The following is a 13,471-nucleotide window of genomic DNA, read 5'->3' on the forward strand; positions in this document are numbered from 1 at the left end:
GAAGGCTTTGAGTTCACAAGGTCTTCAGTTTTCAGCAAAAGCAGAGTTTAAAATGCCTGGTGTTCTCACGGTCAAGGGCTCTGATTTCATACCTACAGGAAGGGGTGATCTTGAGCCAGCCCTGAGCACACGATTACTACTAGCACCCATCACTCTTCCACTCTAGGCAGCTTCACATGAAATCCCATCAACCTTTTTCCCAAAGCCAAGTTCTTCTTAAAGTCATTACGGTGCACCACAAGGTTCAGGAACTGCAGAGCCAATACAAAAATACCTCACAGAGGAAAATTTCCCTATCAGCATGTGCAATGCACAAAGCGAATGGTATGTCATGATTAACATAGCTGGTGAGTTAACTGCCTTACAGTCAGTCGCCACCTCTTACTAAATTCAGAGACAAAGCTGAAAATGAGAAATGTTCCATCCTAGGTAAAATAAGGTGAAAAGAAACTGCAGCTCAGTGCAGAAAATACATGATGGTCACATACTGCTTTGCAGTTAAAGCCTTCCCGGCCTGATTCCACACCCCTTAATGCCCAGTCTCACATCAGCTTGAACAGCAGGCAAGGAAAGTAGGATTTGGCTGTAGGCATTGAAAAATCTTGTTCTTACCACAAGCACACTGATTCTTCTAATACTATGAACCAGTGCACATTAAGAGGCATCTTCTGATCTCACGCACTTAACACCTCTGAAAACACAACCATGCAGCCCCCCTCTGAAGGAACTTTGTAGTGCACAGCCCTTTAGGGAGCTGTTGGAATCCTTCCCTAACTTTCCCTCCTGAAACCTTCCTATGGTTACAACAGGGATTGCTTCAGCACGCTCCCCCTCCCCCTACATTTATCCTCCATGAGAATTCCAGCCAACAACTGCTCCTACCAAAAAAAGAAGTCTCAGCAAGCTCTGAGTTGTTGCAAGACACGAATATTTGCACTGTAAATCCAGCTACAAGAGCAACACTTGTCCAGCCAGGAAAGAGGCACCTGACTTGCCTGCCCAGGAAAACCACACCATGCCACTTCAAATAAATACTTACAAGAACCTGCCGTGTACACCTACAGAGCAATTATTCACAAAAACTAGGCAGTGAAATTTTTGAGACTTTGAAACTTTTGAGAAATGCATTGATACTGAGGAAGATGTAAGTTTTTCTGGGTTACTCAGAAACTCCCTCTGGCCTCAAAGGAGACAGGATTTCACTCCATGTCCTGGCTGCAGAGAGGCAAGAAAACAGAGCGGCAGTGTGCAACCAGTCTGTAACTTCACTACCTTCTCTTTATGCCAGAAAACCCAGTTTCTTTTTGCCTCAGTGATCCCCTTCTCATACCATCTTCCATTTTCAATGCCCCTCTCTGTTTAGAAAATCCCAGACATTCATTTCATCGCTCCTCTTCAGCGCTCTTGACTTCTCGCCTGGTCCAAAGTCTACACATAACAGACTCAAGCTTCATTTCGGGCAAAAACTTTCTCTTCCTTCAAACTGTAAGGGTTAGTTTTCAAGGCTGGCACACCGAGGACCATCTTGGACCTGGCTGTACACACACAAAACCCCAGAGATGTTGTCCTCTGCTCAGATGAGGACTTCCATCATGTCCTGATCTGGAAACTCAGGCTTGTGGAGCAAGCTGCTCACTCTGCCTTTGCTGTCAGGCAGCTTCGTGTGGCCGGAGCTCTCTGAAATGGAAAGAAGGGAAAGTTGGTCTTCAGCTCAAGTTCAACAGCAAGTTGTTCAAAGCAACTATCAACCCATTTTTGGGGAAGCAAAGGTGGGGCATGTCCTAACTGTATGTCCTACATCCTGAAACCCAATTTGTTCAGGACACTGAGAACATGTAATGCTTAATTCCCTGCACAATGAGAGCAGGTGTGTCAGTGTGCGCAGACCTCAAGGGCAGGCACAAAGATGGTATTTAAGAGATACAGACCAAAGTACCTCTTTAATTAAAATCATAGAATGGTCTGGGTTGGAAGGAGCCTTAAAGATCATCTAGTTCAGTGATAGTCAGCCCTTTAATGATACCATGGCATGTTTTTAGATCAAAAGCTTGCTTTTCAGAGGAGACGAATGTGTAGGAAATGAGTATTTTCAAAATAACATGCACAAAAGAGGGCTGCAAACCAGCAGTTTCCACCTTTCAAAAATAATTATAATTTAATTTTTTTATCCTCCCTAAAACAAGATCTCACTTTCTCCATACTATTCCCTCCAGCTTCCCTTTAAAAATTAGGGAGAAAATGGTACTTTCACTAACCATGGTTTTAGTCGAAAAAAAAGAGAAGAGTCTGAGTATGTGAGCAGGTGTGGAGTGTTTTCAAGGTGTGATCTCGGCAATTTTATATCTGGCAGCATGAATAATTGCATTTGCTGCAAACTCTGCCTGCCACAGGTGAGTGGAGCTTTACAGAAGCTGTTGAGCATGAAGCTCTGCAAAGCCAGACTGGGCAGCCTTGGAAAGTTCTCTCTATACAATTTTAGTTTCCCTGGAGAAACCTCCACTCTGCCTAACAAACTGTAATAGCATCACACACATATACACACCATCAATACTGAGGTGTCTCTGGGGATCTGCTGACAGACGGGGGGGTGCTGACATTTTGCACTGACATGAGGATCTGGCAGAACTCACCCATCTTCTCGCAGGCCACTCGTGTCCCCGGGCCCCGTGGAGCTGGGCTGTGTGATGGGGTGGTACCCAGCCGTCCCCGGCCGGGGAAGGAGGCAGTGCCGGGCCAGAAGAGCTCGGCAGCTTTGTCCGTCTGGGTGCTGCTGTCTTTGCTGGCCGTCTTCGCGTGGGAGGCTGCTGGCACTGGGACAGGCATGCACGACAAGGAGGGCAGAGGAGGAGGCAGCGAGGGGCCTGGTGGGTGGTCGTGGTGCTCCTTCCCCAAGAGCAGCCCTGAGAACACATAGAGGTCAGTCACATGCTGGCTCAAATGCAAGTGCTGTCCCTTTGCCCCACCCCTTAGCTACAAGGTGCTGGTCTGGGTATGTCTCCAGACCCTTAGCTTGGCTTAGCTTTTACCCTTGATGCTACCTGTTGCTCTTTTTCTGAAATACATATAGTACTTCCCTACAAGTAGCTTCTTGAAAGCAAGTTCCTCTTCCTGTGTTCCCTTCTGCACACTCATCCCAGTGGCACTTACTCCTGGCACAGCCTTGCACACCTCCGCACACCGATCCTATGCAGCCCCAACCCACAGGCAGTCCTACACTCATTTTCCCATTTAGCTGCCACATCATGCAGTCCTACACACATAGATGCTCACCCTTTTGATTAACTTTCATCAGGCTTTTTTTAATAGCCCAAACTTGTTATTTACTCCCAAAAAGTTGTAAACATTATGTTTTTGTATCTGGGAGGACTTCTTTCAACTCTGTCTTTCTATTATCAATGCAGAATTATTTAATATGATTAAAAGTATAATTAAGATACAATGCAAGGTTTAAAACTGACTAATTTTTGACTTAAGCCCAAGGACACACATTCTACCATGGAAAGTAATCTGGAAATGAGCTGTCAGGGCAATGTGTGCCGAGGCACTTTTGCTAAGCTCAAGCAGAAGGATCAGGATGAAGTGATGGATGAGCCAAAACTTAAACAAAAGCTGAACTCACCTATGCTTCCCTTCCAGAGCTTCTCTTCCTTCCTCTCCTCAGCTATCTGGTTGCTGGTGAGCGAGGTCTGGCGTGAATGCACCCCCGTAGCAGCGGCGATGGAGGGGACAGACCGAGCTGGTCGCAGGCTGGCACTGTCAGCTTTCCCTGGATCTTTTCGTGACCGTTGCTGAAGGACCTTGATCATGGCATCCTTCTCAATTATTTTGGCATGGAGATTCTTTATTCTGGCAAAATATGAACGCTCTGCTTACGGGAATGGAAAAGGCATTTACATGAGCAAGGCTCCACACCCTGGGGCGGCAGGGAGGTCCCAAGGTAAATGTCCTGCTGCTCTGTCCCCTCTGCTTTTGAGCTACTTGGACAAGGCAGCTCCCAGTAGTTCCTCCAAGGATAACCACACACTTCGAAACAGACAGCATTTCTAGCTATTAAGGCAAAACTTTTCTGCAAGGTTAACTGAACCCATCTATGCTGTCACTTTATCAATGCTCCAGCAGGAGCAATGAGGGTAGTATCCTAACTGGGCTGCAGGTTGCTACCTTCACCAAAATTGTTGTCAGCTGGAGTAAAGGCCTGCTGAAGCCAGGGGAAAGGTTCCTTTTCATTTATCTAACAGCTGGGCTGGGCTCTTGCTTCTCCCTCACTGCTGCAGAAACAATCAGCACATGGTGTGCAGAGCCGAGAAAAGCTCACTACTTCTCTCATACAGACCCTGAAGACTCAAATCACTCAAAAACGGGATTATCTGAGACTTTTCTCCAGGAATGATTAGCACCAAATCATACTGAAAGACTACAAAACTATATTTAAAAAAACTCCCGTACACTATGATAGTCAGATGACTATAGCTTGACTGTGCTGTACAATATATAGTACAATGCATCTGCATAGCTTTTGTGCAGCAGTGAAAGCTAAAATGCCACATTTGGAACACCTATATATACAAAGGAGACAGATAGTAACTTCACGTTGGCATTAGTTTTCATAATCAGATGTCTAATTTGCAATGAAAACACAAGATGCTAATCTATCTTTAATTAAGTCAATGGCAAAACTCCACTACTTCCCTGGAAGCAGGATTATCTTACATCTGTGAGTGGAAAACAAAAACCAAACGCAGTAAAAACAACCACTGGTACTTCCCACAAGCAACAAATACACCTTTTTTATTAAAGTGTCTGCAGACTTGTGTTTTTGTGGGGAAGCCAACACTGAAGAAACAACTTGAATGTGGAAAACTGAGTGTATCTAGAAAGAGGAATAAGCAGGCAAGGAGCGAAGAGCAAGGCAAAGGAATGCCCTCATGTTGCTGATTACATAGGAATGGGATTACAACTTCATCTTTTATGGCCAGATGTTCCTGCTTCCAGAGGGGGATTTTCACAGAGATTAAACAAGCACTCAGCTTCCTTGCATGCCAACCTACTTTTAATCGTAGAACAGCCTCTGTTTGGTAAGAATGTCAGTTTTGTCACAGGAAGTTAGGAAGGAAGTTATCTAACGACAACAACCCTTTAATCCCTGTTTTAACACTGAAGAGCAAAACTAAGTCAACGTAAAGCTAAGCTCATCCTTTCCAGGCATGCAGGAAGAAACAGAAGGGCATCCTGGTTTATCTGAACCCAGCCCAAACACCACAACAAGCAGGTATGGCACAAGGTCCCCTTACGTGTACTCCATGTCCTGGCAGCGCCGGTTGGCTTGCACGATCTCCTCCTCCTCCTGCCAGCCCCGCACCTCCAACGCCATCTCGCCGTAGCTGCCATTGCGTGAGTGGCTTGGGGCCGAGGCATCCCTGGCAAAGAGGGTCACCACAGTGAGTCAGGTTTCTGAGACCATGAGGGTGGCTTTTGCAAGTGAGATTGGCACTTGCAAAGAAAACCCCAAACCCATGTTCAAAGAGCAAGCTAGCGATGGTTGCCTGTCAAGTGGAGGGCTATCTGGCATTGGGTCATCTTGCTGCAGGCTACTCTTGGCTTGGGTTTGGTCATTAATGCCATTAACTTAACCAGGTTGAAGGAAGAGAGAGCACGCTGAAATCATGGGTGACCCATGCAGGGCTAACAACCATCCTGAGGAACAAGGCCAGACATCAGAGGGACTCACTCACTGGGTCCCAAGTCAGCAAGACTACATTGCAAACTAGCAACAAAGCTCTACACTTTGCTAGTTGAAAAAAAGCATGGGAATTGCTGCCTAAACTGAAGTGCAAAAGGAAAGGACCATCCTGAGTCATGCATTTAAAACTTATTTCAAAGGAAAAACTCTTTTTAGGATAATTTCTAAGGATTTGGTGTCTAAGAAACTGGGGGCAGAAGTTAATTATTCCATCCTCCTGATCGCTGGAAAGTCTCACTGCCTTTTGTGCTTTTGGGCACCATGCTTTGATGCAGACAAACTGGAGACAGATAGTCCAGACAAATGCAATGTGCGTGGGAAAGGGTTTACACTAGGACATGTCAGGAAGTAAGTTAGTTCAGACCAGGGAAGATACAAGAAGGAATATCTGCTTTCCAATATTTACAGGGCTGTTTGAACATCAACAGTGATCTGTTGGTCATCGTGTACATCTGGTAAGGACAAGAATCAATGGAGGTAATTTGCGGTATAGAAGTTTAGCTTAGCTATCAGGAAAACCATTTTAGTTTGAAGATTAATGAAGCAGTCAAAGAGGGGATTTAGGCCACAAAATTTCCCTCATAACAGGTTAAACAACTGTGTTGCAGGCCATGGAATGGATGCAGTCATATACCAACAGGCCCTTCTCACTCCATTGATGTGTTGGGAGGAGCTGACTTACCTGTCCTGTGTAATTTGGCACCCTGAGACTTTGCCATTGAGGCTATTGCTTGAATCAGGTGCTTAGACCTGATAAACTTTTGGACCTAGTCAGAAGAATAAATCCTGTCTTAACCAAATATTGTATATCACTGGCATGATACCACAGAGAGGTGCATTAACCCTGGTGACACAACTCAGCAGGGAAAGGCAAGCAACATCCAGCCTTAAGAAAATACCCACTTTGTATTGTTTCCCCATGATTTCCATGGTGAAGAGAGCTGCCTACTTTCAGCAAGGTCATCTTACCTCTCTGTTGCAGCTGTGGCTGCAGCATTCATGGCAAAGTGCCGGATCGTACTCTCCTCCAGGTACTTCTGCTCCCACTTGGTCATGTCAGCTTCCAGGGCCAAGATCCTCTCCTCCTTCTCCCGCACCAGCTCCATCAGGGCTGGGGCATTCTGCTCCGGAAGGCTGCTTGCCTGGTAGCTGCCCTGCCTCTGCCATTGGAAAGAGCAACAGACATTCATCCCCTGCCAAGCATGGGAGTTGCTGACCTGTTTTTCCCCAATTCCATGGAGCATGCAAAGACATCCCCATGTCTTTTGACAGGGGCAGGTGGAAACCCCAGGCTAAACCCCTTAGCCCGCAGGAGAACAGGAAAGTTGACCATATGTGCAACCACAGCACATGGCTCCCCAGACCATGCTGACAGGCTGCTCCCTGGATCTGCAGGGATTTATGGAATACCTCACACCAAGGAAAAAACAGGAAAAAAGCTGGTTGGAAAAAGAAGCAATGGAGCTTTGAAAGATATTTTTCTTGCTGCGACTTCATCCCATGGCTGAGCAGTGCTCACTATGGACAGTCAGTTACTACCTATACATAAAAGCTGAAAAAAAAGCGGCATGTAACCCATTTACAACAGCAGCTGGGAAAATACCCCAGACATGCATTTACACTGGCCTGTTCTGGTACATTAGTTCTCATGTGCCCTTAAGAGATGCTTTCTGTGGTACAGCAGCTAACTTTCTGATTGGAGGCACTGCGGGGTGGCTCCCATGGGATGCTGACAAGTAGCAATGGGTGAGTAACTCTTAGCATCTACGCTGAAAAGAAAGTGCTTACCCAGGCAGGATTTATCTCACCCAGTTATAGCACTTAATTAAGTCACCTAAGCAGCATGGGTAGCTGCCCTGAGCTCTTCTCACTGCAGAGAGAGAGTGGAGGCAGATGGAGATTAGGTCCTCAGTTCAGCAGAGGGATGAGCACGTGCCAAGGGGAAAGGTGTGAAGCTCCAGGAGAACTCAGTAGAAATAAATGAATTTTTAAATAAAAAATACAAGAGATTTGTTACACTGCATGGTGCACAATATTGTGCTAAACTGGAAATGGTGTCTCAGGAGTGCTGGCTTCTCATCCATGCTACATCATGAATGTGCACTGGCGGAGCTCTACCATCACACTGCAGTGAGGGCTGCAGCAACCATTTCCGTTTTCCAAACTACATTTCCTTCTTCTAGACACTTATTGCTTGCTTACGAGAAACTAGAGATACCAGAGAAAGGCTGCAGCCTTTGCCTCTGGTGCAGTAACAATGTGTTCGGAAGCTGCTTTCTGGAACTGCAATATGGAGCGGCCTTTGGGAGCAATGGCTGTGACTCTACTCCTGCAAAAATATTGTCAAATCTCTGGCAGGAAGGTAATATTTTGGAAGCATGGTCCTGGTCTACAAATGGCAACTTGGGACATCATGGATGCTTGTCGTCTTCTGAGTCAAAAGCTCTGCCAGCCCTGCATGCTCAGCCTGCAATGCCAACTCAAAGGGATTGTTTTTTGGGTCCAACTCCTTCATCAGTGATAATGAAGATTTGCCATTTGGACTCAGTTACCAGCAAGCCAGGGATAGAATAGACTCTGCCTCACTGTCTCCTTGTATCTCTTCTGCTGACTCCATTAAAAGTGAGAAAAAAATCCCCTTTTTTTCTCTGCAATGAGAAAATGTCTCAGTGGCTATAATTTTAATAACTCAGAGAAGATAGCTCTGAAGCAAAAAGCTGGGGTATTTTGATGCCACATGATTCATTGCAGCATTGTGGCTCATAAACGAAAAGTATAAATAACAACAGTAAAAAAACCCCCAAAGTCTTCTCTCAAAGCTGACAGGTGAGACAAGAAGTTAGAGTATCTTTCCTCTTAAAACTTACTAGACAGAATGGGTACAGGCATTTGAGAGCTGTGTCAACCCAAAATCCAAATGCTAGTTACAGTGCCAAAAAGGAATCTGTAAGTTACAGAGGAATTTTCTGCCAAAATGAACAGATGTAGCCTGAACTCCCAAGACAAGGACTGCAGCAACATCCATCACAAGTTACTTTACATATCAACTTGTCCCTATATTCCAGCCTTTCTTAGTTCTAGTTTTATCTTCACTTGAATTTTAATTGTATGTTTCTCAAGTGTTCTTTCATCTACACCAGCATTAGCATGTCATACCCCAAGTAATTAATTTGTTAAACTGGAGGAAAGCTGGCTAAGGGGGAACTGAAGAGCCACTGGAACAAGACTTGAACAGCAAGTCCATGGTGGACAGGGCAAGAAAGACTTAACACACTCAGATGGCAGCATGGAAGAGTCGAGATGAATGAGAAGGGTCTCCAGGAATCAGCTGTGAGAGCGGAAGGGTTCTGGGGGGATCTGCCCTGCCCTGGGGCTGCTGGCAAGAAGGGGATGCTCTCAGGTGTGGCCACCTGATGACTCTGCAAACCACTGACACTCACCGTAGAGCTATTTCCCAATCCCATCCTGTTGGCAGGATCAGCCCCTCTGTTTTCTGGCAGCACAAGCTCTGTGTAACAGCTGCTCTGGTTTCCACTAATGCCTTATAAATAAGGAAAGGTTATAGCAGCAGATGCCTGCGATGACAGATATGAGTGAGCCCTTCAGAATTGCAAGAGCATCATGCTTTGCTTATGTTGCTGGTTCTTCCCCAAGCTGTAGTTTGATACATTTAGCACATCTGCTCGCCCTCCTCCAGAGCCAATGCCCATGTATTTGGCACTCAGTGCGGGCTGCAGCCTGACAATTCTTCCTGCAACCTCCTTATGCTTTTTGTATTTTCCTTTTCACAGGTGACTGGAATTTGGGACTTAGGGATGGAGGAGTTATAACAAAGGAATGATTGTGCATAAAATACAAGCACAACACTACCCCTCTAAGGACATAGGGCTGCCAAAAACCAAGGGGGTACACAGAGAAATGCAAATCTACACTTATAGCCCATTCTGGACTGGACTGATAAATAAATAATTTATTGTCTGAAGATTATACCATTTGCCTCCAGATCTGTCACGGTCTGAGGTTTCTGTGAACCACATACATCAAGCTTTGCACAGAACAAATATAGCCCAAGGTCCTGCTCCTACCAAATCCCACATCATCCCACCTTGCTTTTCAATGAAAGATCAGCCAAAATCTGTGGGCTAAATCTCACACCCACATGTACTGCACCTTTCCTCTCCTTCTTCTATGGGAAGCTGATTTTTCACAATGTCATTGCTGGAGAGAAACCTGGAAGGATGTTTTCCCCACGCAAGGGTAGAGCCCTACCTGCAGGGAAACCAGGACCTCCCAGCCCTCCCAGCAGGCAGGGCTCGGCCGTGTCCAGCAGCCCCACAGCAGAGCTGCCCCATGCTCTGCTGAAGATCAGGAGTAAGAATCATAGAGTGGTTGGGGTTGGAAGGGACCTTCAAAGATCTTCTAAATCCAGTCCCTTCATCATGGCCAGGCAAAACTTCAGAAGATCAAGTGTCTCAAAGCCCCATGCAACATGACCTTGAACACTTGATCCACAACCCCATCCAAAGGAATGGTTTGGGAGGAAAGCCCAACAACCTGAACTCAAAAGCAAGGTGGCAGCTAGCAGGCCTGCAAGTGACCATCCCTCTTTAAAACCAACACCGAGGGCCCTGTGCTGGGGTACTGCACAGACCACCCCGTCCTCACCTGCTGCATCCTCAGTGAGTCCAGCTCCCGCTCCAGGCGTGTGCGCAGCCGCCGCTCCATCTGCTCCCTCTTCTCGCAGGCTGCCTGCAGCTGTGTCAGCGCCTGCTGCAGCTTTTCCACCTTCTCCACGTAGGCCTGTTTCCTGCGCAGCTGTGGGGTACAGAGGGTCATCAGTGCTGGAGGGCCCTGCACCCCCACCCTGGGCTGCTGGGACCCCTGTGCACTTTGCAGGCATGCACTGGGCTCAAGCCATTTGCTTCTGAGAGTTTCCCTTGGGGAAGCATGGTGCCTCTTTGATGAATGGGGAATGTGCACAGCAGGCATTGCTGGGGCAGTGCTACCCCTTTAGAAGGGAATGCTGCCCACACCTTCCAACCACTGGGAATCTGCTAACCATGAACTCCCCTGGCCATTTCTAAGCAAGAGACATCACATTGGTGGATACTCTTTGGACAAACACAGAGGTTGGACCAAGTTAAGAGAAATCCTGGTGGGTTTTACTAACTGGTGGCACTTGGCACATTGCCTGCACCCGAACAGAGAGGGTTTTTTTTTCAGTTCTGCATATTTGTTCAACATATGTGGAACAGAGTGCCAGCAGTCAGAAGTGCTCCACCTGCTCTATCCTGCTCACAGTCTTGTCCACGCTGATCTGTAGATGTCCTGGTAGTTGAAGTTGGGCCCTTGTTACGTATACAATGCAATTACTGAAGGAGTAAACATGACACAAGGATTTTCCAATACAGGGTTTTACAGCCAGAGATTGCTCAAGAAGCATACCCCAAAAGGGGTATGAATTCCTCTTCTGCCACTCTAAATCCATCCATGTCACAGCTGAAGTGAAATACAGGCTTGTTTGCAGCAAAAGCAAAGCTTGGCCTAAACAAACCTCACCAGGCAGAGCCAACAACTGGCAGTGTGACCTCTCTAGCTCTGTTGCAATCCAGGCTAATGCTTACAGCTCCTTGGGCTTTCCATGAAAATTAATGAGATTATAATCCCCACTAGTCTCTGGCAGCAGCACGAAGACTGCATTCCTCAGGAGCTCACGACTTGGCAAGACAGACACAGCAGTGATTTCTTGCTGAATGTGCAATTTTGGCAGTAGGAAGGTGTTTGTGTCACCTCCCAGCTGAACCGGCAGGGATTAGAGGGGGGTAGGGAGCTCCTCAGTGTCCCTCATCTGCTCTCCCATGTCCTGCCAGAAGTTGTAGGGTCCATCTGTATCACAGCAGCCACAATTTGGCTTTGGAGCGGCCCTCTGAGCCCCAGGGTTCACACACTCGCACATGAGTGCACCTCTGCCCATGTGGGTGAAGTGATGCTCATGTGTCCTCTGCTTTCAAAAACAATTTTGTAGGAGATATGCAACAAGACAGTTCTCACATTCATAAATTTACAGGGAGATTTTTGAGCCAATTCTTGACTTTTCTATCCTGCATGTAGATTCATAAGCAAAAAAATCACCCATGCATTAAAAAAATTAAGTACAAAATGTTGCTATTTGAATTAATGGGTTGTCAGTGAAGTGCGTATCCATAAGGAAGGAGGGACTACAATCAGAGATATGTGATACTAAGCTCTAACACCTCACAGACACGCAGACTCCAATAAAAAAAAGCTGGATGGCACCTGGAGAGGTACCAGTCCATCTTCCTGCTGCAAGGTAGGATCAACTGTACCTAAAACCTGGCACATGTCTATACAATCAGTTTACAAAACCCCCCGGGGGCAGGGACTCCACAACCTATCCCTGCAAACTACTTCACGGTTTATTTTCCTTTACTGCCAGAAAACTTTTACCCTAATGCCTAATCTGGATTTCTCTTATGCAATTTAAGCAAATTACTTCTTGTTCTGTTTCCAAACTGTGATCTGCTAGAGCGAGAAGCATTTAATTAAACAATTCTCTTATTCACAAGATCAGCAAACTTGCCTGAACAGCGCCCTTGTCCCAGGGATTAGAAAAATCAAGATGAAGAAGAGCTAAGGCTAAAAAGGGATGATCCAAGCAAATAAATCTGAGTAAAGATAAGTAGGTCTTGGAAAAATATCTACACTAGAAATGTGACTCCAGTTTGAGCAATAGAATTCTACAGTATGAGATTTGAGTGAAAGACTCTTACAGAGATGGAGAACCCACTATCACCTAAGTAGGTTGCTTCAGTGTTCATTACTCTAACTCTTTATTTCGAGCCTGATTTGCTCAGCTGCAGCCCCCAAACACTGCATCTCATTATTTCTTTTTATGTAGTTATATAGCAAAGTTTAATCTATCTACACAGCAATCCCTTCTTCATCCATCTCTGGATGGATGAAGGGAGAGCAGTGGATATTGTCTGCCTCAACTTCAGCAAGGCCTTTGACACTGTCTCTCACAATATCCTCAGAGGTAAACTCAGGAAGTGTGGACTGGATGAGTGGACAGTGATGTGGATTGCGAACTGGCTGAAAGGCAGATCCCAGAGGGTCATAATTAGTGGCACAAAGTCCGTTTGGAGACTTGTCACTAGTGGTGTCCTCCAGGGTTCAATACCGGGTCCATTATCGTTTAACTTATTCATCAGTGACTTGGATGAAGGGGCTGATGCCTCCTCAGCAAGTTCACTGTCAACACAAAGCTGGGAGGAGTTGCCAATACCCCAGAGGTCTCTGCAGCCCTTCAGAAGGACCTCGACAGGTTGGAGAGATGGGCACAGAAGAATGGTCTGAAATATGACAAAGGCAAATACAGGGTCCTGCACCTGGGGAAGAATAACCCCACGCACCAGCACAGTCTGGGGACTGACCTGCTGGAAAGCAGGTCTGTGGAGAAGGACCTTGGGGTCCTGGTGGACAACTAGTTGTCCATGAGCCAGCTGTGTGTCCTTGTGGCCAAGGCAGTCAATGGAATCCAGGGATGCATTAAGAAGAGCATTGCCTGCAGGTAGAGGGAGATGGTCCTGCCCCTCTACTCAGCCCTGGTGAAGCACACCTGGAGCACTATGTCCAGTTCTGGGCTCCTCAGTACAAGAGAGACATGGAGATCTTGGAGCAGGTCCAGTGGAAGGCTACAAAGATGATAAA

At 46.4% G+C, this 13,471-nt stretch overlaps 1 protein-coding gene across 1 annotated transcript in view; it reads right to left on the reverse strand.

The window, feature by feature from the left end:
• Nucleotides 1-1,449: 1,449 nt before the first annotated feature.
• AMOTL1 (angiomotin like 1) overlaps nt 1,450-13,471 on the reverse strand; it is a 52,457-nt gene continuing 40,435 nt past the window's right edge. Inside the window, exons 8-13 of the mRNA XM_027677397.1 lie at nt 10,406-10,555; nt 6,710-6,900; nt 5,292-5,417; nt 3,620-3,846; nt 2,631-2,900; nt 1,450-1,677 (exon numbers count right to left, since the gene is read on the reverse strand). Of these exons, the coding sequence (XP_027533198.1) occupies nt 1,574-1,677; nt 2,631-2,900; nt 3,620-3,846; nt 5,292-5,417; nt 6,710-6,900; nt 10,406-10,555 (1,068 nt within the window). The 3' untranslated portion in view covers nt 1,450-1,573. The remainder of the gene's footprint in view (nt 1,678-2,630; nt 2,901-3,619; nt 3,847-5,291; nt 5,418-6,709; nt 6,901-10,405; nt 10,556-13,471) is intronic.

Source organism: Neopelma chrysocephalum, unplaced genomic scaffold (assembly GCF_003984885.1).
Source record: "Neopelma chrysocephalum unplaced genomic scaffold, ASM398488v2 Primary Assembly neopelma1_43, whole genome shotgun sequence".
NCBI classification, from domain to species: Eukaryota; Metazoa; Chordata; class Aves; order Passeriformes; family Pipridae; genus Neopelma; species Neopelma chrysocephalum.